The sequence below is a fragment of the Ruditapes philippinarum genome, unplaced genomic scaffold (assembly GCF_026571515.1).
Source record: "Ruditapes philippinarum isolate M1 unplaced genomic scaffold, ASM2657151v2 ctg3744_1_1_1_1, whole genome shotgun sequence".
NCBI lineage: Eukaryota > Metazoa > Mollusca > Bivalvia > Venerida > Veneridae > Ruditapes > Ruditapes philippinarum.
In genome coordinates, this window is record NW_026862935.1 from 7,744 (window position 1) to 28,474 (window position 20,731).

General features: G+C 33.4%; 3 protein-coding genes across 3 annotated transcripts; 1 reads left to right on the top strand and 2 right to left on the bottom strand.

The window, feature by feature from the left end:
* Positions 1-1,113: 1,113 nt before the first annotated feature.
* On the bottom strand, positions 1,114-4,296 carry LOC132720642 (uncharacterized). The gene is made up of 2 exons (XM_060704809.1): positions 3,909-4,296; positions 1,114-3,596 (listed from the first exon to the last, which is right to left on the bottom strand). The coding sequence occupies exon 2, from the start codon at positions 3,579-3,581 to the stop codon at positions 1,689-1,691; it is 1,893 nt and encodes a 630-aa protein (XP_060560792.1). The 5' UTR covers positions 3,582-3,596; positions 3,909-4,296; the 3' UTR covers positions 1,114-1,688.
* A 1,969-nt stretch (positions 4,297-6,265) lies between these two features.
* LOC132720649 (uncharacterized) lies at positions 6,266-8,284 on the top strand. Its single transcript, XM_060704818.1, has one exon. It carries the CDS (start codon positions 6,266-6,268, stop codon positions 8,282-8,284), a length of 2,019 nt encoding a protein of 672 aa, XP_060560801.1.
* A 3,006-nt stretch (positions 8,285-11,290) lies between these two features.
* On the bottom strand, positions 11,291-17,358 carry LOC132720643 (uncharacterized). Its single transcript, XM_060704810.1, has 5 exons — positions 16,845-17,358; positions 14,026-14,204; positions 13,285-13,442; positions 12,673-12,851; positions 11,291-11,433 (listed from the first exon to the last, which is right to left on the bottom strand). Exons 1-5 carry the CDS (start codon positions 17,149-17,151, stop codon positions 11,393-11,395), a joined length of 864 nt encoding a protein of 287 aa, XP_060560793.1. The 5' UTR covers positions 17,152-17,358; the 3' UTR covers positions 11,291-11,392.
* Positions 17,359-20,731: the final 3,373 nt, after the last annotated feature.

Consider the following 20,731-nt stretch of genomic DNA (forward strand, 5'->3'; position numbering starts at 1 on the left):
CAACTATGTTGCCTCTTTAAATAAAGTCTTTATTATTATTATTATTATTATTATTATTATATATAAACAGCTCTTTTCCATTCACAGAGTAACAATAGAGCGCGTCCGATATAGTGCAACATTGAAGGTAATATATAGGAGACGCCTGTGTTGATTTGATAGCCGAAACCATAGAAGCGTCTTGAATAGACCTTGTTTTTCCGATGTCCTGCTTCAACTTACCATCTGTCGTAATAACATGCAGATGCCATTTTCTATAAGAAGAACCTTTCATTGACACAAGAAGATGGCTATTATCAAGAAATTGATGAGTGTTGGTTTTTTGTATCTTAAGGCCCATTAAAAGTCCTCGTAAAAATGCAATTATTTTTATACCTGTAAAACTTTTTTCTGATGTCCTGTTACGGTATCCGAAAGAAAACAACATAGTTTAAAAAGTTTAACCACCTTCCGCTTCTTCTGTTCTTTGACAACAGGTAAAGTTACAGTAATTGGATATTGATGGAACTTTACCAATGTTTAAATTATTTATGCAAATTAACTGACTTGATATTGAAATGATATTCTTTGATAATGCATAGACACTGGTTGACTTGGGTTTGTTTTATCTAAATACTCATGAAACGTTCAATCTTAGCGTCATACTATATTAAAGATTCTTTCTTTTAGATATGGTGACATTTTATAATCTCCTGAATTAAGCCTAGCAAATTTTACTAAAGTCGAATCATCAAAGCAGTGAATGTTCACACTAACTATCATTAAAGGGCAAAACAGTCTTATATTGTTAAAACAGAACAAAAATTAGCTTTGTAGAATAGTCTTAAACTCAGGTCGGTTCGACAGTTAAACGCTTGTTACGAATGAACTGCAAACTAAATATAGATTTAAATACACTGTGTCATATTTAAATAAATTACTTATCATAATGTTCATTGAGAGAGAAATATTTGTATAGGAAATCACACAAAACAGATGTTTTATCATTAAAGTCATGCTCATAACAATACAAAGGTAAGCATATCATACAAGAATTACCATAGTCTTAGGTTATCCATCAACGCATTTTGAAAAGAAACATTTTCGCAAAAGCAGACCATGTACTAAAAATACTTTTATTACCATTTGATACATTCATTTTCAAACATGTCTCAAACAATGACCTTACAAGTTTTGAGAAAATACTGCTGCTGCTGCTACTGCTAGTGTTACTACTACTAGTAATAATAATGATAATAATAATAATAATTCTTGAAGATTTCTTAAACATATTTTAAAAAACACAGGTTATATTAACAATATGCCTTCAATTAAAGGTAAAACAGTACACAAATAAACAAAAAATCGAAAAACACATGCATTCATCAGATTCATTCAAATTGCATATCAAGAAAATGTTTTTAGTATTTCTTTAATACAAAAATAAATTTATATCATTTCATAGTTGCATAGCCTTAAGTATCTAACAAACTTTTTCTTACATGCCTTGTATCGGGACTTTCACGATTTTGATTCTATCGGCAGTTTAAGCTATCGTAAAAATAAACTTTAATGCAAATAAACAGAAATTTTAACCAAAAAAAACTGATCAGAAATAACAAGACAAAACATGTATCGTATCTGTAAACTGTTACAAAATCCTAATAATAAGCCAATCGATCCTTGTCATATCCGAAGACATTTATAACTTAGCTTGGATTTTGATAAACACTGATTGTGGTTGTAGAATGTTTGATTATTAGAAGCTTGTCTTTTGTCTTGCTGCATGTCAATCCATTCGTTTCTTTTGGCACATTTACTCTTTGAATTACTTTACCGTTACTTGTACGAATATGTAGCTGACCAAACGAATCCAGAATAAAAATCCTGTCCGACATGTCAACATATAAGTATTTCGGGGACCCAACTCTATATTTGAATGACACTTTTCCTTTGACATCATAACAATAGAGCGCATCTGAGAAAGTGCAGCATTGAAGATAATACCTCGGAGACGATACCATAAATTTAATTGATGAAATCAGAGAGGCATCTTGAATTGACCTTGTTTTCCCAATGTCCCGTGTCAACGCCCCATCTGTTGAAACAATATGAAGATACCATTTATCATCAGAATCATCTTTCATTGAAAGAAGAAGCCGGCTATTGTCAATGGTATGAATGCCCCTTGGAGTATGAGAAGTTATAAAATTTCTCATCCATTTAAATTCAGAGGATACTGAAACGAATGCAACACGGTTTCCAGTCGGAAAGCAAACCACGAGAAACTTTTCGTTCAGCACTGTCATGTTTCCTGGTGGATAAGGCATTTCTGCTGTGTCTTTATATGATAAGTTTATTTTCAAGCGCAACAATCTTGACCATTTACTATCAGACAAAACAATGCAACCGTCTGTTAGTGTGACGATACCTGTTATCTCCGGTTGTTTACCATCAGGTGTTGTTACAACAGTATCTGAAATATGAACAAGCCATGGTTGTTTTTCCTTATCTAAACTTCCATTTATTGGCAAGCTTTCGATAGCTATTTTATCTGAACCTTCCATTGGCTTTACTTCACAATCTTTTTCAGGTACGTCTTTTGAATTTGTATCAGAACCTTCTATATCTGCGTCGGAACTAGAGCACGTATAATCATTGGAGTGTTCTTGATCTCTAGTGAGAGCAACTTGTTTAGTTGTCTTGAGGAAGCTTTCTTTGTCTGCTGTAACATTCAAAAACTTTTGTTGCGTACTTAAACTTGTAGTTGTTGTTTTGCAATACATAAGAGGATGGTTGTCAACGGACTTTGTCAGTGCGTACATTATAGGCGATAGTTCAACTGAATGATTGAAAATTTCTGTTGTCATAGACACTTTGTTAATCGGGAGCCTCTCCATCTGTTCTAATATTGAAAACGAGCATCGAAATATATCAGCACTTGAGTTATTACAAACAATTTTGTGCAGCATATCTCTGTTTCCTGATGCCGTTGTGCGAGCCTCTTTGAGAACGGTTTGTTGACTTTTCAGCTCTGAATTACGCTTCTCTACAGTTGTATCGACTTTGTCTAGTATATCCTTCTCGCACTTTTTAAACTGATTTATCACTTTATGTTTATGGTCAGTTAAATATTTTTGAATTTCTTGCTTGTTCAGGTGACCTTTTTCTATCATGCGCTGGATTTCGTTTCCTTGTTCTCTACAATAATTTGTAACATCTTCTAAATCTTTTGATATTCTTTCGTTAAATCTAGTTGTAAGGAGATGATCACCCGCAGTTTCAATATCAACAATTGTTTTACATTTAAGCTCTTTTATATTCAGTAAACAAGTACTGCACAAGAAATGTTCATGGTCTATGCAGAAAAACTCAATTTTCTTGTCGGTATGGTCATTGCAGTTTTGAAACTTTTCTAAGTCTTCAGTAGTCTTTGATGCTTTGTTTAAGTCGGTAATTGCTAATAAAAGGTGTTTTCTGGTAGCTTTACTACTTGCATGAATATCAGCACATGTATTGCATTGTGATTCCTCACATGTCAAACAATATTTAATTGCCTTTTTGTCCTCATTTCTAAACTTGCATGGGCCGCATATATCCATTTCAGATCACCACATCTATAAAAATATTGAAACAATTTCAAAAGCGTTTTTGATAAACTGATGTTAACATGAAAGTCGGGTTTATGATTTTTGTTTACTTGATATTATGTTTATAAATCGAGATCAATATAATATTGTGACTATTTGCTTGCTATGTTTCCGTTCAATTTCATCACAGGTAGACATATTTTTGTGACAATGACTTTTAATACTTATAACATAGATAATCTTCAAAAAGAAACATTGGATCCCAATAAAGCTGAAAATGAATAACAAAATAAGTAAATGTTTGATTAATCTTTGTGCTAGGAAGATTATTTATCGTACCTGCTCTGTAAATATTCCGCTAGTTACAAATTAACTTGTATTAAACATCATAAATTTGTATTTATGCACCAAGAGTGCTTAAATTTCGACATGTATGTGTCACGTGATGTTTAATGATTTATAACACGTCATCACTTATAGATAACCTTTAATGTTAAACAATTCAGTTATCAATAATCGTTGTAACAGCTGCATAGCAACTCAAATCTCACTGACTTTATTTTAACTCCGACTTATATTTTAATTCCGCATTGATTATATGAAAGAATGAAGAACGTTGGTCGAAATATTGTCGTAAGCGCTAATAAGACACTTCATTATTTCAGCGTATTAATTAATAATATTTTTATAACCTTTTACACGTTATCACATTTCATGACATAACATCTCAACTAATATGTACTAAATGTCCAATTATAGATTTTGTAAAAACTCATAGACACAAGAAGATGGCTATTATCGAGAGTATGGATCCCTCTTGGAGAAAGCACGGTTTTAATGTTTCTCATCCATTTAAATTCAGAGGATACTGATACAAATGCACGGTTTCCAGTTGGTAAGCAAACCACAAGAAATTGATCGTTAAGAACCGCCAACTTTCCTGGTGGATGCGACAGTTCTGCTGTGTCTTTATGAGTAAGATCTGTCGTAAAGCGCAACAGTCTTGACCATTTACTGTCAGATAAGACAACGCAACCGTCTGTTAATGTGACGATATCTGTTATCTCCGGTTGTTTACCATCAGGTATTGTCTGAAATACGAACGAAGAAAGGATGTTTTTCGTCATCCAAAGCCTCATTCAATGAAGTATTGTCTTCAACTATGTTATTTGCACCTGCCTTTGTTTGTATCATACTATCATTTTCTGAAATGCTTTTTGAACTTGAACATGAGCAGTTTACATCTGCATCAACACTAGAGCACCCATAATCAAACGATAATTTTCTACACGTACTGGGATTAATTAGGTTTTAACAGATATCATATGATGTTTTATCAGTTATTACACGCGAGCGCAAAACAAATGCAAAGTAGATATATTTAGCAAGAAAAATGTACTTACATGTATTTATAACAGACGCGTACAAGTATAAATTCATCTTATGCATTCCTGTGACACATTTGATGGCAAAGTTCTTGTACAATACTTTAATGTTTGGTAAACAGGTATGTCTAAAACATTTCTACATTGCATGATTACTTGTTTGTCTCAACTGTTGTTTGCACAGGTGTCAGTTTGAGCACTCTTAACAAGGTTTTGTCCGCAAAAGTGTGTCAATTTGTTCACCCATATTTGCTCAGATTTTGTTCGTACAAGTGTATCAATTTATGCACTCTTATCTGCAGAGGTTTTGATTGTTGAATTAAAATGTAAGATAGTATTGTACTTGATTTAAGTTAGACTGTTGATTTACACTTAGCTTAACTGCGGACATTTAGTAAATAATAAATTTGGTTACTGATATGAATAAGGCAATTAAATATCACTGTTATTCATTGAGCTTTTGAGAATCAGAAGCAAAATGCAGTTGTTCATTTTTAAATCATGTAGAATTAATTATATAACTGCTTTATAATGGCCTTTCACCAGCATTTTCATATATGATTTCTCGTAAGTTTAAACAGCAGATCGATGTTGCGCATATCCTGAACTCCTAATTATTTCAGAGTTACCGTATGTTCATGTTCCTTTTCATGCCTGCACAAATCAATGGTTTTGAAAAACTCTAGTCGAGTTAACCATGTATTTCTTACTTTAATTTTTACCATTTATATAATTCTTTATTTCTTGTCATTTAAATGCGCTGTAAAACGTACAAGTATGCAAATTATAATACTTGAAAATTGCATCTACTTGTACTGTACTACAGTTTAATATTTGTTGAAAAAGTCTCTTTTTTTACCCTTAAACCATTTTATTTGAAGTGTGTTATATTTCATACTGTTTTTGGAAGGGAACTTCATTATATATGGATTTAACATAAATATCTTTATACCATTTATACAAACGTTTTATGGATATAGATTTTGTGATCAATTTTCTGTCAAAAACTGGGTTCTTTACAAGGCGTATTTATAGCTACATATTAGTTAACAATGGGAATATAAGGTCAGTAGCGTGTGTTGAACATTCAGCTGATAAAATTCATACGGAGCATATATATGGACTTGAAAAGTTGTTAAAATTGATCTCGTTAACGCATATAACAGTTCACCAACTATGAAATTTGAAAATCAATGTAAACTGGAGATGAAAACGTTCGTTTAATGTTGTTTAACAATAACTGAATCACTAAATTTCACAAGTACGTATCAATTTTAGTAATAATCTTACACATTTTGTCTGGATTAAAAAATGGAGGTTAAAGTCATATGTGAACCATGCAAAGAAAGAGAAATTGACTCATGTGCTTATAAATACTGCGTAACATGTCAGGAATCTCAATGCAGAAAATGTGCCGAAGTTCATAAAAGCTACAAAGCTACAAGATCGCATCACTTGGTTCAGATAGAGGACTGGCAAGTGCCATTAAAATTATGCAGTGATTTAAAGGTGATGCGAAAGTGTAAACAGCATGCAGAAAAGGAACTTGAATTTTGCTGTACTGATCATAAAGAGTTTTTGTGTAGCACATGTTTATTGACCGAATCGGTGCACCGACATTGTACTACGATAATAAATCTGTCTACATGTTTTCCTTCCTCTAACATGAGAGTGTTTACCGATAAAATATGCAACGACTTAGATCAAACAATTCATAAAGCTAGATATGCGAAGGAAAAACTGATTGGCACTTATGAAAACTCAGAAGGTATAACTAAACAAATATCTGATAAAGTTAATACTATGCGCGACACTTTTTTGATGCAGTTCGAAAAACAAAAATCCATTATATTATCATCCGCAAAGGAAAAAGTTAAAAGACAAGCCGAACATTGCATGAAAATGATGACTTGTATAGATGATCATATAACCAATGCCGAAGAGTCTAGAAAGTTTCTTAAGGAAATGAAAGACTTGGGGCGAGATTCTGACATTGTACATTGCATTCTACTTAGCATTGAAAAAACTGAAGAACTGAAAAGACGAACAGAGGAGATATGTTCAGAAAGTACAGAACTGGAAGTTGAATTTGGAAACACAGTTCTAACAGATTCAGTCGTAAAGAATGCACCTTTGATAAAGTGCAATATTAAAGAAACAAAGTTAGCTATAACTGATATCAAACTTGATACTACAAGTAAAGAGGACTTGTATTATCATATTTATAACACTAGTAAAACAGTTACAGTCAAAGATACCACCGAAAGCAGCAGCAATGTTAATGACAGCATAAAAACAACAGGCGACAAGAGCAAAAGAGAACATCCCATGTCAGTTACGCTTTTAGAAAACAAATCTACAGACGAAGACGAAGAAAATTCACATTTCAATTCGGCGTTAAAGATAACCCAGGATACCCCTCAATCAGCTGACACCACAAATATTGTAGGTACTAAAGGTATTAGTCAGTCACGCAAGGAAAGTGCAACGTATTCACCAGATAAGAAACAGCAATTAAAGGAATCGCCTGTGCAGTTGAGATACTCTGAATGCTTTAACATAAAAGATAAAGACTGTTCCACAATTTGGGTAGGTGGTATAGTATGTCTTCATGACAACCGTCTAGTGTTGTCAGATTACCTAAATATGAGGTTGATGGTTCTGAATACCGATCATCAAGTATGCCAAGTGGTTCCAATAAGAAATGGTCCTCGATATGTATCTATGTTCAATCAAGACACATTCATTGTTTGTTTGATTAAATGTCCGAAGATTGTATTGATGAAAATAAAAAATGCCGACGTTAAAGTTGGAAATTATTTGCAAACTAGGTTTTACCCAAAAACAGCTCATTCAAGTGGTTCAAACTCAATCCTAGTTACAATGCAGGATGATGACCTGGTCTGGCATGTTGATGTCATAGATTTATCAGGAAAAGTTCTGCAAACAGTTAAAATCAAAGAGTTCTTTGACGGGTATAGAACTGCCGTTCTCAAACCAGAAACCCAAGATAGTAGAACAACGTTAATTCAGTACTGCAGATACTCAGAAGAGGTGCGTTTCCTAAGTCTTGATGGAAAATTGGTTTTCCGTTTCAAAATAGATGAAGTGTCAAGTGTTTTCACGGACAATATAAGACGAAACATAATTATTGTCAGATATTGTGGTGAAGTGCTCGTTTTATCATCTGATGGAAAATTGAAAGCGAGGTTGAAGAAAATGTCAATGTACAGAGCAAATTATTTGGCAATGAATGCATCATTAGACAAAGTATATATCACAACTTATAAGGAACCTAAAATACATACCTTGAAGGTTTGTTGTGAATAAGACCCTCGGGATAGTCGTACATGTAGGGATGTGTATATAATCTTACAACAAAAACAACAATACTGTCAGTGCTGCTAGTGCTGCCAATACAAATTGACCTTCATGCATTGCCAGCAAAACGTTTAATAGACATGCATGCTTGCTTAATAACTAATTGATGGGAATTAAAAGCGTTCTTTATTATTGTAAAGTCAGCTATTGTATTGTCTGAATCAAACATAAAATGTGATATTTCACTGAAATTGATTAACATGTAGCAGATTATTCTAAGCAAATAAAAAAGACACATGTATTTGTAATTGCACTCCATACACCTGCACTTACTTATATACCTCATTTATACATGTACCTTCAAATGTCATTTATTCTATTTTAGGAAATATAGATGTATTTTCAACAGCTTTGTATCATATTTATGTTGGTGTATTAGATAAACACATCACGTGTATTAATAATAAACTTTAATCTTGTTTCAGTACTTTGTACTGTTGTATTTAGTTTACCCTAGATAAATGTAATTGGCTGACACATAAAGTATCCAATTTATAATATGTTAGGGGAGGTAATTCTAAAATATTTCAGAAATGATAATGTTTTATTACGTTTCTTGTAAACTGTTCTCATTTCTATCCAAATCAAATGGCAATTTTGAAAGAGAAGTTGTAGAAAATTATATAAGTTCAAAATGACGACAATATAGAAAGTAGAATAAAATGTTGTTATGGTACACTTTTGTTGACATGTACAAATTTTGTAAGTAATTGATGTAAGAGTGTGATGTAGAAGGGCAAATATGTATCGTTGCCATCAAAATATTAATATATCTTAACAAGTGACAATATGCTGATTTGTTTCGTTGTCCAGTTGAGCTGAATTTCTTTATATTTAAATAGATTGATTTTTATAATAATCATTAACCGATAATTGATAAGGGCGAAATTTAACAACTCTTTTAACAACTGAACTTTTACTATACATTCCGTAGGATATTTATAGGATTATCTGTGAGTCTCTTGGGTTATTGATGATATAAATGACCTAAACCATAAAATTGAAAGCAACTATTGCAACATTTTAAGTTATTGTGACTTTGGTATGTAACACCAACCATTTACGCTTGGATGGGCATGATGTCACTTGAACTTACCGGAACCGGAAGTGATTAGTTTTTATCACCAGTATAGAGCCATGTCAGTACAGTCTCACCAGTATCTATAATGTTGGTAGCTGAATTTTGTATTTTCTATTGAAATCCTTTACATTTTAAATAGAATTTTCCCAATTTAAAGCAAGACAGATTCCGTCTGCCAGTTCGGGAGATTATTGGTTAAAAGTCTAAAATATTGTTGTATATAAAAAGGAGAACTGTAGCTTTATATTTTCCAATGAACAGATTCTCAATTATAGTAGGCTTGTTGAATTTTGAGAACGGAGAAACGGGAGAGCTATTGCACTCATGCAGGCGTCGACGTCCTTCTTTGGCGCAAGTTTATATCTCACATGCTACTGAAGGGAATTTGTTAAAAGAAAGTTTACACACTTTTTTGAGAGCATTATATGAGGTCGCTCATCAGAATACATAACTCTAATTTGGATTTTGGCAGAATTATAACCCTTTTAAAAATTCTACATGACCCAGGCGTTTTTTTTACTACCACGTACTGAAGCAAGCTGTCCTTTTTTCTTTTCTCTCTCTCTCTCTCTCTCTCTCTCTCCCTCTCTCTCTCTCTCTCTCTCTCTCTGTTAAAGGCTGTTTAATTTTTTTTTCAATTTTGTTAAGCTAATTAATTCCCCATTCTATCCAGGGTCTAAAATTTCTTTTGAAAGACCCTGTTCTATCTTAATTCTATGGAGCAGTTTAATTGATAATTTATAAGAAATATATAAATGCATGTGTGTGTGTGTGTGTGTGTGTGTGTGTGTGTGCGTGCGTGCGTGCGCGTTTTGATTTTTTTCTCACTTCCACTTGTGTAACTATTCTTATGAAACTATCCGGAATATATGTATTATAAAGTTTGACTTTGTGGGAAGGGCTGTTGCTAATGTTGTAATAACTTGTAGCCCAACTCATTTGCACTATACTTATATGTACATTTGTTTTTGTTTCTTTGTGTGTTATTCATATCTTACATGTATTATATAGTTGCAATAAAATATTATTAAACTAGAATAAACTTGCTGTCCTACAAACAGATTTTGTTTTGCTTCTTTTCCTTATGAATGCATTATTATATCTTATAATGTATGCATTCCTAGAGTTACAGATAATTTTCAAACGATACTGTCGAATGTTGTGTGTTTGTTTTCTTCTTTTTATCCATATTTGTCTGCAAATTTTAACAGATAGCCCAAGGTGAGTAATTTATTAGCTCCGTTCATTTGAAGAAATGCATGACGACATATAAGGTTACACTTATGCTAAAGTTAGATTCCAAAAATCTTGTGTTTTTTTTTCATTCACAACAATAAATTAATCGATTTAGCCTACAAAGCAAGAGGCTCCGAGGTCAAGTGACTTCATTTCGCTTGAACCTCAACGCTTGGGGTTCGAATTTTAGGGAGCTATCGGGCTTGTTTACGAAGGTAATTGGTTCTACTCAGCTGCCCGCTCGTGATTGCATAAATGCGCGGAGAGGCACCTGAAGCGACTTTATCTACAGGTAAAGTAGTGAAGTTGCCACATGATATGAAGAAGACATCATTAAATAAACCCCAAAATACTTTTTTCTGTTATTTAGAATAATAATAATAATAATAATAATAATAATGATATAAAAAAAATAATGATGATAATAATAATAATAATAATAATAATAATAATAATAATAATAATAGTGATAATAATAATAATATGAAAAAAATAATAATGATGATGGTAACAGCGTCTGATTGGACGTGTTTTATCTTCAATCACTGCTGGTATTTTCCACTCTGAGAACTGTATTTTCTGTTTTTGTTGAGTTATTTACTTTAGTGAGACATCATGAAATAATTGCTTACAAAGTAATCAAAACTATCATGGAACAAGATTGAAAAGCGTCAGCGTCACGTGAATGTTCCGTATTGTAGCATGTCATTGACATCTTTTCTAACCGTCGTATCATTTTGTTACTTTATGAATATGGCCATAACGTCTGCTTTGTCCATTCCTAAAAGTAAATATATAAACTGACATGATGCACTTATATATCAAAATTCAAAGCACAAATAGCAAGGTATACGTTTAATTTCTATGATTCTACTGCTGTATTTAAAATGAAAAACAATAAGAACAATAACAGCAACAAAAAGCAACAACAACAACAAAAAACAGAAAAAAACGCCCGACAACCTGAGGAAGCAGTTCATATCTCCCTGAGAGATTGAAACTTTTATTCTTTCTCAAAAAAATGCATTTAAGTGTAACATAATTTAAAAAAAAATAACAATCCTAAGATTTAGTCAGTAGAAAATTGTGGTCCTTTACTGACTTTGTAAAGAATTGTCTTTGTTTGATTATATTTGGTAAAACTAAGACTTCTTCCTAGATGGCACGCTTTCACAGCGCGTCAGTTATATACTGTACAAATATTTCAATTTGAATGATTTTATGAGAAGTACAAAAACTTATACAAGAGGGCCAAGATGGCCCTAGATCGCTCACCTGATCCATCGAACTCATCCGAATTATTACCTAGACAAGCATCCTGACCAATTTTCATGACAGTTAAGTAAAAAAATATGACCTCTACAGTGTTAACAAGGTTTTTCCACAATTGAGCAGTGTGACCTAGTTTTAACCCCCCCCCCCAAGTGACCCGTATTCGAACTTGACCTAGAAATCATTAAAACAAACTTTCAGACAAATTTCCAGGATATTTGGATCAAAACAGTAGCCACTAGAGTGTTAACAAGATTTTTCTATTTTTAGCTCCTGTGACCTTGTTTTTCATCCGAAATGGCCTATTTTGAACACATCCGAGCAATTATGTAGACAAGCATTCTGACAAGTTTGATGACGATTGAGTCAAAAATGTGACCGCTAGAGCGTTAACGAACAAATGTGGACGGACGACGGACTTTCAACGATCCTAAAAGCTCATCCTAAGCAAGCTCAGGTGAGGTAATAACGAACGTTGATATATCAAGACATGATAAGTAACAGATGGGCAGAAAATTAATGAAAAGGTTACAAGCTCGTCGTAAATACTTTTGTAGCGAGCAACAATTCCAAATTTGATGTATCATTAGTAATTTTTGAGTAATGGACCTCACCAAAAATGTAAATTATGGCAAATATTTTGAGCAAAAACTTCGCAAAAACAAAACGAATGATGACAATTGTGTCATTGCAATAGCTCCATTTTTCTTTCTTCGAAACGTAAAGACTTAAACGATATTCTTGTTACCTGACATCGTTTCAGCAGTTCCATATGTTGTAGATGTAGAGAATAAGAATTGTGGGTAGGAAGTTTGGATGTCGTATGTACATTGGAACGCATTATTGATTACAATAATCGAATATCCGGTATCTACGGGGCATCCACCATAATTACGATTGATCATGAATCTTCTCCCTGGATCATGCCTGCAATATTAAACTTTACTCTTATATGCTGCATTTGTGATTCCGTTTTTGTCCTGATTTGAATATTGAAAAGACCGTTTAGAGTAAAAATGACTTCTATATCATAACACAAAAACTGAGTTACAAACAGTACAGAGCCCGGCCTGGTGACCTGGTTGTGCTTGGTGGCAAAGGCTAATCACTTTTGATATCAGTAGACAGAGGTTAAAAATCTGTTTTCCTTTTACTTTTACGCGAGATTTAACGATCTTGTTTTGAATATGGCAATTTTTAGAGAAGGTGCAATTTTAAATGAACAATTCCAGACCTAAGGCACTGTATAAACTTAAAAGGACGCTATATGACCAGGACATTTTCTTTTTTATGATGATATTAAATCAAACTGATAATAAAATATAGGTGGTGTGTAATAGCTTATGAAAGAAATACAAACCCTAAGATGGAGAAGTAATTAAAAGAATCTGTGGCAAGTGATGTCCAAGATGACTGTATAATATTTGAGGACGAGAACCAACTGGTGATGTTACTTCCGGTTGCATTAAATACAACAAAAGCAGCTTCTTCGTTGTCCTTGTAAAATGCAAACTTTACCTGTTAAGGAAAACAAATCTTACATGTGACGAAATGGTGATTTTCGACATGGTTTGCGAAAAAAATCGTATTAACTATTTTTTTTTTGTAATTCTGTCCATATTTGGGTATGTATAGATCTATCGTAAATATAAATCGGTCTTTTTCAGTCTGATATCTGCTATGGACTTTATCCTTCTTTGTCATGTTTTTCTTCCACAGTAACCATATGAAATGAAAGCGCGTATGGACATTTTACAAACTTCGCAGAAATCAGTATTTAGAAGTTTGGATAAAGGCTGATTTTCATGCTATTTGTTGATTTCATTATTTTGTCTGAAAACCTCTATATTTTATAAATAAGTGAATGCTTTGATTTGATGTACTTGCGGATATTCAGTCTTATGGTCATTTGTCTCTCGTCGCTGATTCAGAAATTATATGGTTTGCAGTCCGTCAAATGCGGAGACATTAGTAATTATGTAGCGGTTAGCCTTCCAGGAAAGCCTTTAAGATTGACGTAAAACTAAACAGACAGGCAAAAAAAAAAAAACAATTCTGATTTTAGAGGGCAAATACACAATAATTGGACAGTATAATGTACCTGTTGCATTCCAATAGAAGTCCACGAATCAACAATGGGATTGCGATAATTCTTATCGCAAGTGGTGCTGTCAGTCGTCATGCATGTGGCGTTATCTACGGTGACGTCATCTCCGTCAACCCAGGCTGTATATATATCACCACCGATACCTGGAGTTCCACGAAACACCAACAACCATTCTGAAATGTGATGGGTTTGTAAAGTTTGTCTTTGCATATTATACATATAATAGATCCAGCTCATAACGACACTATTTCTCAGGTGAGAAATCCGAGCGGTCTTAAAATGGGGGACAATTTGAAAAAGAGAAAATGACTACAAAAAAAACCCCAAACGGTTGAACATCTCAGATTCGGTTGTATTGAGTCTGTTCATGAAAAATACAAGCTTTTCCGGAAAGATATGCCACTATAGATGTCACATTTTCCCAATAGAATAATGATTTATATTGTTTGCAAGGTAGGAGCGGTTATCCGCACTAGAAATATCAAATAATTCATTAAAACGCTAACATAACAGGGGACACAAGTTAGACAAATACATGTATAACAAACGAACGATCAAATGAATGAATGAACGGACGGACGAATGAACAAATGAACAAACAAAAAAACAAACAAACGAACAAAAGAACAAACAAAAGAATGAATCAGCAAAAGAACGAACAAGCAAACAAACAAAAAAACCCAAATAAATCAATCAACGTGTCGTCTGCTCGCACAAATTTACTTTCATTTAATTGATAATGTAAATACATGTAACTTCATATTTTTTAATCAGCACCTTGCTATTGGAAAGTAATGTATAAAAAGCCGTTAACTGGCATATCTAATGGAAATAAATCTGACTCTTTGAAGTTGCATTCTGAATGACTTAATTACTGGACTGTTTAAATATACATTATATACGATTTAAGTGAAAATTCAATTCATGTCAATAGGATAATTGAATTTATTTCAACAGAACTATTGTGCTGAATAAACCATGCCTCGAAATATAAAATTGATTGTTAATTTCAATCAGCTAAACATTTATCTACTTGAATTTTGTGCATTTTAGAGTTTTCTTTTATGAATTTGTTATAAAAATAAATCAATGACAAACACTCTTTAAAATGGTACAGATATAATTTGTCCGGTTGACATGATTGCTTTACTGAATGAAAATATAATAATTACTTTATTAATTGAGTAAATTCCGGGAAGTGAATGCTACACGTTGCTTTAAATTTGAACCAGTTGATTCTTAGTAAAATTGAATTCCATGGTAATATCATACATCTATTAAAATATAAAGCTTTGCTTTGATTACACTGCTAACTAAACAAAAAGTCACATATATTTTTCACCGATGCTCAATTTTGAGATCCATATGCGGTTCCACACCGGAAGAATAGGTAACGAATCATCCGCTTTACTAATTCACATATAGAGACCGGATGTGTACATTACAGGTATCGAGGGGTCTCTTTTTTTTGTATTTTATCGACTGCACATTTCATTATCCATCTTGACAATTAAATGAAACGATTTATCTAAAATAATATATTTGACATTTAGAAAAGCGAATTCGAAAGACTGGTGGTGTAAATTCACGTCCATCATCGAAATGTTATTTTTTCACCTCCAACAAAATCCTGTATTTTGATTGGATATCAGCAGTCACAATGAGACCCAATATTTTCCAAGAGCGGGACAGCTACTGAAGCACTTTTAACAGTCAGTCAAGCAATCATACATATTTTATAGTTGTTGTTGTTGTGTTGTTTTTGTTTTGTTTTAAATTTTATTTTTGTTTTATGAAAATTCATAAAAGTGCGTCTCCTTGTATATACGTACATATATAAGCAAGCGCCATTTACATATTTACACACAATGCTGTTTCTAATAAGCAATCTAGGTTTAATTTTTTGTGTTACCTTACCCATCAAGGTGACTTGAGTGATATTAGTTAGTCTGTCGCTTACAAGGTATGCTCAATTATCACCAAGTTTCCTGATATTTCCGTTACAAGCGAGGTCTTCTGTAGATATTAATGTACGGGAAAAAAGGTGAAATAGCAAAAGTATACGTGTGATTCTGTGAGTTTTGCGGTTTGTCATTTTTGTATAAACCGAGGGGTCAGTCATTTTTATATGTGCGATATGTGCGCTTTATTGTTGATTATTTTGCAAAATTTATCACCATATTTCTACAGCGTGACTAACTTATTAAGAGCTAATTTTAATTTTTTACCTTTTTTATTTTGGTAATTAATGTGCTGTTTTCAATGTGTAAACTTCAAAATGTTTTACTTTTAAAAATATTTTCAAAATTTCATGATAATTAGCATGAATATGGAGGCATGCTGCATTAATTAACATCGTCATCATTTCAAATACAAAGTCAACGAGCTTTACGACAACAGGTTTTTTTGTTTGTTTTGTTTTGGGTTTTACGTCACATCGACACAGTATAGGTCATATCGCGACGTTCCAGCTTTACTGGTGGAGGAAGACCTCAGGTGCCCTTCCGTGCATTATTTCAGGCACGAACGGGCACCTGAGTAGAACCACCGACGTTCCGTAAGCTAGCTGGATAGCTTCCTCACATGAAATAATCCAAAGTCCCTGTCGGGATTCGAACCCACAGCGGTGAGGGGCAAGTGGTTTGAAGTAAACGACCTTAACCACTCGGCCACGGACGCCCCACGACAACAGGTAACATTGCTTGTTAAGTAATAAACTTTTCTTATTTGCACATTTATTTGTAAATACCTTACTTTATAGATAGAATAGATGGAAATTAAGACATATTTATTGTTATAAGATAATTATTTACCATTTTTACTGTAACTTTTCCAACTGGTGTCCGTCTGTCCGTTCACAAACACAGATACTAATGGATCTCTCGACAACTTGCAAGTTTTAGTTGATTCCTGATAACTTACACTCATACAATCGTCCGTCTGATTACAATAAGCACAACATTTAACTCTTGTAGCATTTCTGAGTGTCAAAAAGGTATTTTGTAGAAATATATCGTTAGTCCTTTGATACACATTTGCATCAGCCGACACAAAACAAAACCATGTCAACAACGCTATATATTGAGTGTCATGATGAAAAACAAAGTGAATTAATTTCATCTTAGCAGTTTTTTCTAAATATTTTAAGTCTTATATCACTAAGATTAAAAAAAATCACTTCAAATTGCAGACATTTGGTCTTAATTTATTAAAATAATTCTACAAATCAAGAGCACGTTAATTCCATAATTGTGAAATTCAATGTGACGTTTATAGGTTTGTAGCAAAACTCACATTTTCTTCACAATATTTTAAGGAAAAAAAATTGTCAATGCGTTTAATTTGGTTATCATCTGACATATGGATTTTAATGAGCTTTGTCAATAGAAGCCTCGTGTAATGAACCGATACCAATGTCAATATAATTGACTGAGGTTGATTTATTGTCATAGATACATTCCACTCTTGTGAAACAATGGATGATACTTATCAATAAAATTTGATACAAATATTCCATGAATAAGTTAACATAGTCATTAAGATCATTATCAAATGTATGTATAATTGAACGGTTGATTGTGGATTTGCACTGCGTTGGTTTGATGCACACAACCGATACACTTGTGTGGGCGACTTTCCAGCTTACATTAAACAAGGTGTGGTAGCATTAAAGATGTGAATATAAGATACAAATTATTCAACTTTACATCAGGAAAAAAATTATATTTATTTTGTTTTGTTCTTTATATGCAAATCAAAACGAGCTTGATAAAACACTTAAGAATGAAAACTGCAGTTTTGTTTTTTATCATAATATTGTAAAATCTCATTTGTTTTATTTGTCTTGCTTTTTCATGTTTCATCAATCACATGAATAATATTCAATAATATCTTGTAGGTTCTTTTATATTAAAACTTTCAACAAATGAGCCGCGTCACGACAAAACCAACATAATGCGTTTGCACATCCGCGCAGTCTGATCAGAATCCATGCTGTTCGATATCAGTTTCTCTACTTGTAATAGTGTTTGTAAGCGAACAGCATGGATCCTGATCAGATATCAAATATTTATTTAAGTTCGATTAATAGGAAATAGTTCTAAGCAAATAGTTAATCTGATTATATTTGGACTTCATTGACCTACATTTACTTTATGATCAATGGCATTTAAAAAATAATTATTTGGGACAACAACAAAACAATATCATACTTTAACTAATTTTATTTTATAGTCATACATAGTGGCATATGTAATTTATCTCACTGAGTAATGTCTTAGTTTATCTTTGGCATTTTTTGGGCACGACTCCATTAATAAGAGCCAAAAGGTTTGGATACCGGGCATACAAAACCCTGTTAGGGCATCCATAGCAAAGCAAACAAATGACACAAAATCAAAACAAGCAAATGGAACAAACTGTATAGCTTTTTGGAACAGTATGTTCTAGAAAATAATTGATCAAAGCAATACTAGTCTTTCAATTCTTCATTCACAAAATAGTCAATTTTCACAAATGTATATGAGCAACAACACAGCATTGACACTGTTGCGCGAAATTGGTTCTGGGAAGCAGAAACCAGTATCGCCAGTATCACAAAATGTCTATTCGCCGGCCGCAAAATGCAAATTTAGCAGACACAACATGTGAAATCTAGTATTTGAAAGTTCATAGAACACATCTCTGGAGTCGCACCGTTGTCGAATTCTCTCTGCTGGTGGTTTTGGCCCAAGCAGTTTTCCTAAAAGATACCTCTTCCGTGGCATTTAGTAGGGCTAGCTGTCTTGAAACACGTCGCTTATGTTGGCTAATCTGAAAACATATCAAAAGAGGACAGAAACAACAAAAAAGCAGGACACTAATATTAAATTTAAACTCAAGTCTTTGACACTTCACACTCATAATTGACCGAGGAGGGCGGGTGGGTTTTTTCAACAATTCATTTCTTCCTTGTTACAATATTCGACGCCAGCGTTAAAAGGATATGACGTAGATACAGTACCTACGTCATAACCAGGGCAGGGTATAAGTTGTTCCCCAAATAACAGAGACTATTCTATAGAAATAGTCATCATTATTTGGGTTAACAACAAAACAATATCATACTTTAACTAATTTTATTTTATAGTCATACATAGTGGCATATGTAATTTATCTCACTGAGTAATGTCTTAGTTTATCTTTGGCATTTTATGGGCACGACTCCATTAATAACGCCAAAAGGTTTGGATACCGGGCATACAAAACCCTGTTAGGGCATCCATAGCAAAGCAAACAAATGACACAAAATCAAAACAAGCAAATGGAACAAACTGTATAGCTTTTTGGAACAGTATGTTCTAGAAAATAATTGATCAAAGCAATACTAGTCTTTCAATTCTTCATTCACAAAATAGTCAATTTTCACAAATGTATATGAGCAACAACACAGCATTGACACTTTTGCGCGAAATTGGTTCTGGGAAGCAGAAACCAGTATCGCCAGTATCACAAAATGTCTATTCGCCGGCCGCCACTAGACTTCGGATGGTGAACGGGAGATTTCCCGTTTTCCAGTCGAAGGCTCCGCCAATAACAAATAATATTGGCTTCGCAAATATCATACTATTATTGGCTCCGGCGAATTGAATACTTTAAAAAAATTAGTCGTGCCCAGCCATTCTATGATTTATAATACAACACTGCCATGTAGGTAATTCAACTAAGCAAATAAAGCAGCATTCCAACAAATATGCATATACTAGCGCTCATAAATCAAATATGACACTATCTGAAACACAATAATTTGGGTAGTAACCACCAAGATCTCGAGTTCAGTGACATTTATCCTGACATGAATTTAGCAAAAGCATTCAATTTAAACTGCTCCAAATATGTGCTAGCTAAATGTATATACATTTGACGGTGCATTTTTTCGAGATATTAATTTAGCAATAACGTTCAAACTGCTTCAAATATGTGCTAGATACATGTATACAATAAGTGCATTCAATCAACTGAACTATAAATTATGCATCAACACATCAACTTTTCAAATATACATTTCCTGAACCACTCTATGCCATAGGTGTTCGGCGCGCTGATCGGCCACCCACCCCACAACCCTCCCACCCTCCAAAACCATGTAAACTGCAGTATTTTTCATTTGAAACAGGTTTTAATATTTGGTATATGCTTTTAATTCAATAACCTTCATTTCCCACAAAAAATAAAAAAATGATTAATATATACATATTTAGTAAAGGTATGCAACTCGCTGCATTTTTCAGCACTCATCTTAATAATAATTGAACTCCATAACCCCAACGTTTTTTTAACCAATTTTCAATATTATGGTTCTGAAAGATTGGAGGGCCGCAAAGTGGGCGAGGGTCCCCCGGGGGCAGCCACCAACCAACGCGCCGAAAACATATGCCCAATACAATAGTGACCATCAAGATCGTGAGACCTGCATGACTCTGAGAGCAGATATTTCCAATTGCACTCCATGGGTTCGAATCCTTCCAATTCAACCAACATGTTTAATGTTACATTAATCAGGTTTCCATTCGTTTTTAAATCGCATGATGTAAACTATTACACTTCATGCGGTAAAGAAAACTAGCAACAATTCAATGCATCATATCGTCGACAAGGCAGAACACTGGTATTACATTTTAGTATGCTTAGCACCTATTGTCATTAGAATAGCATGCAATAT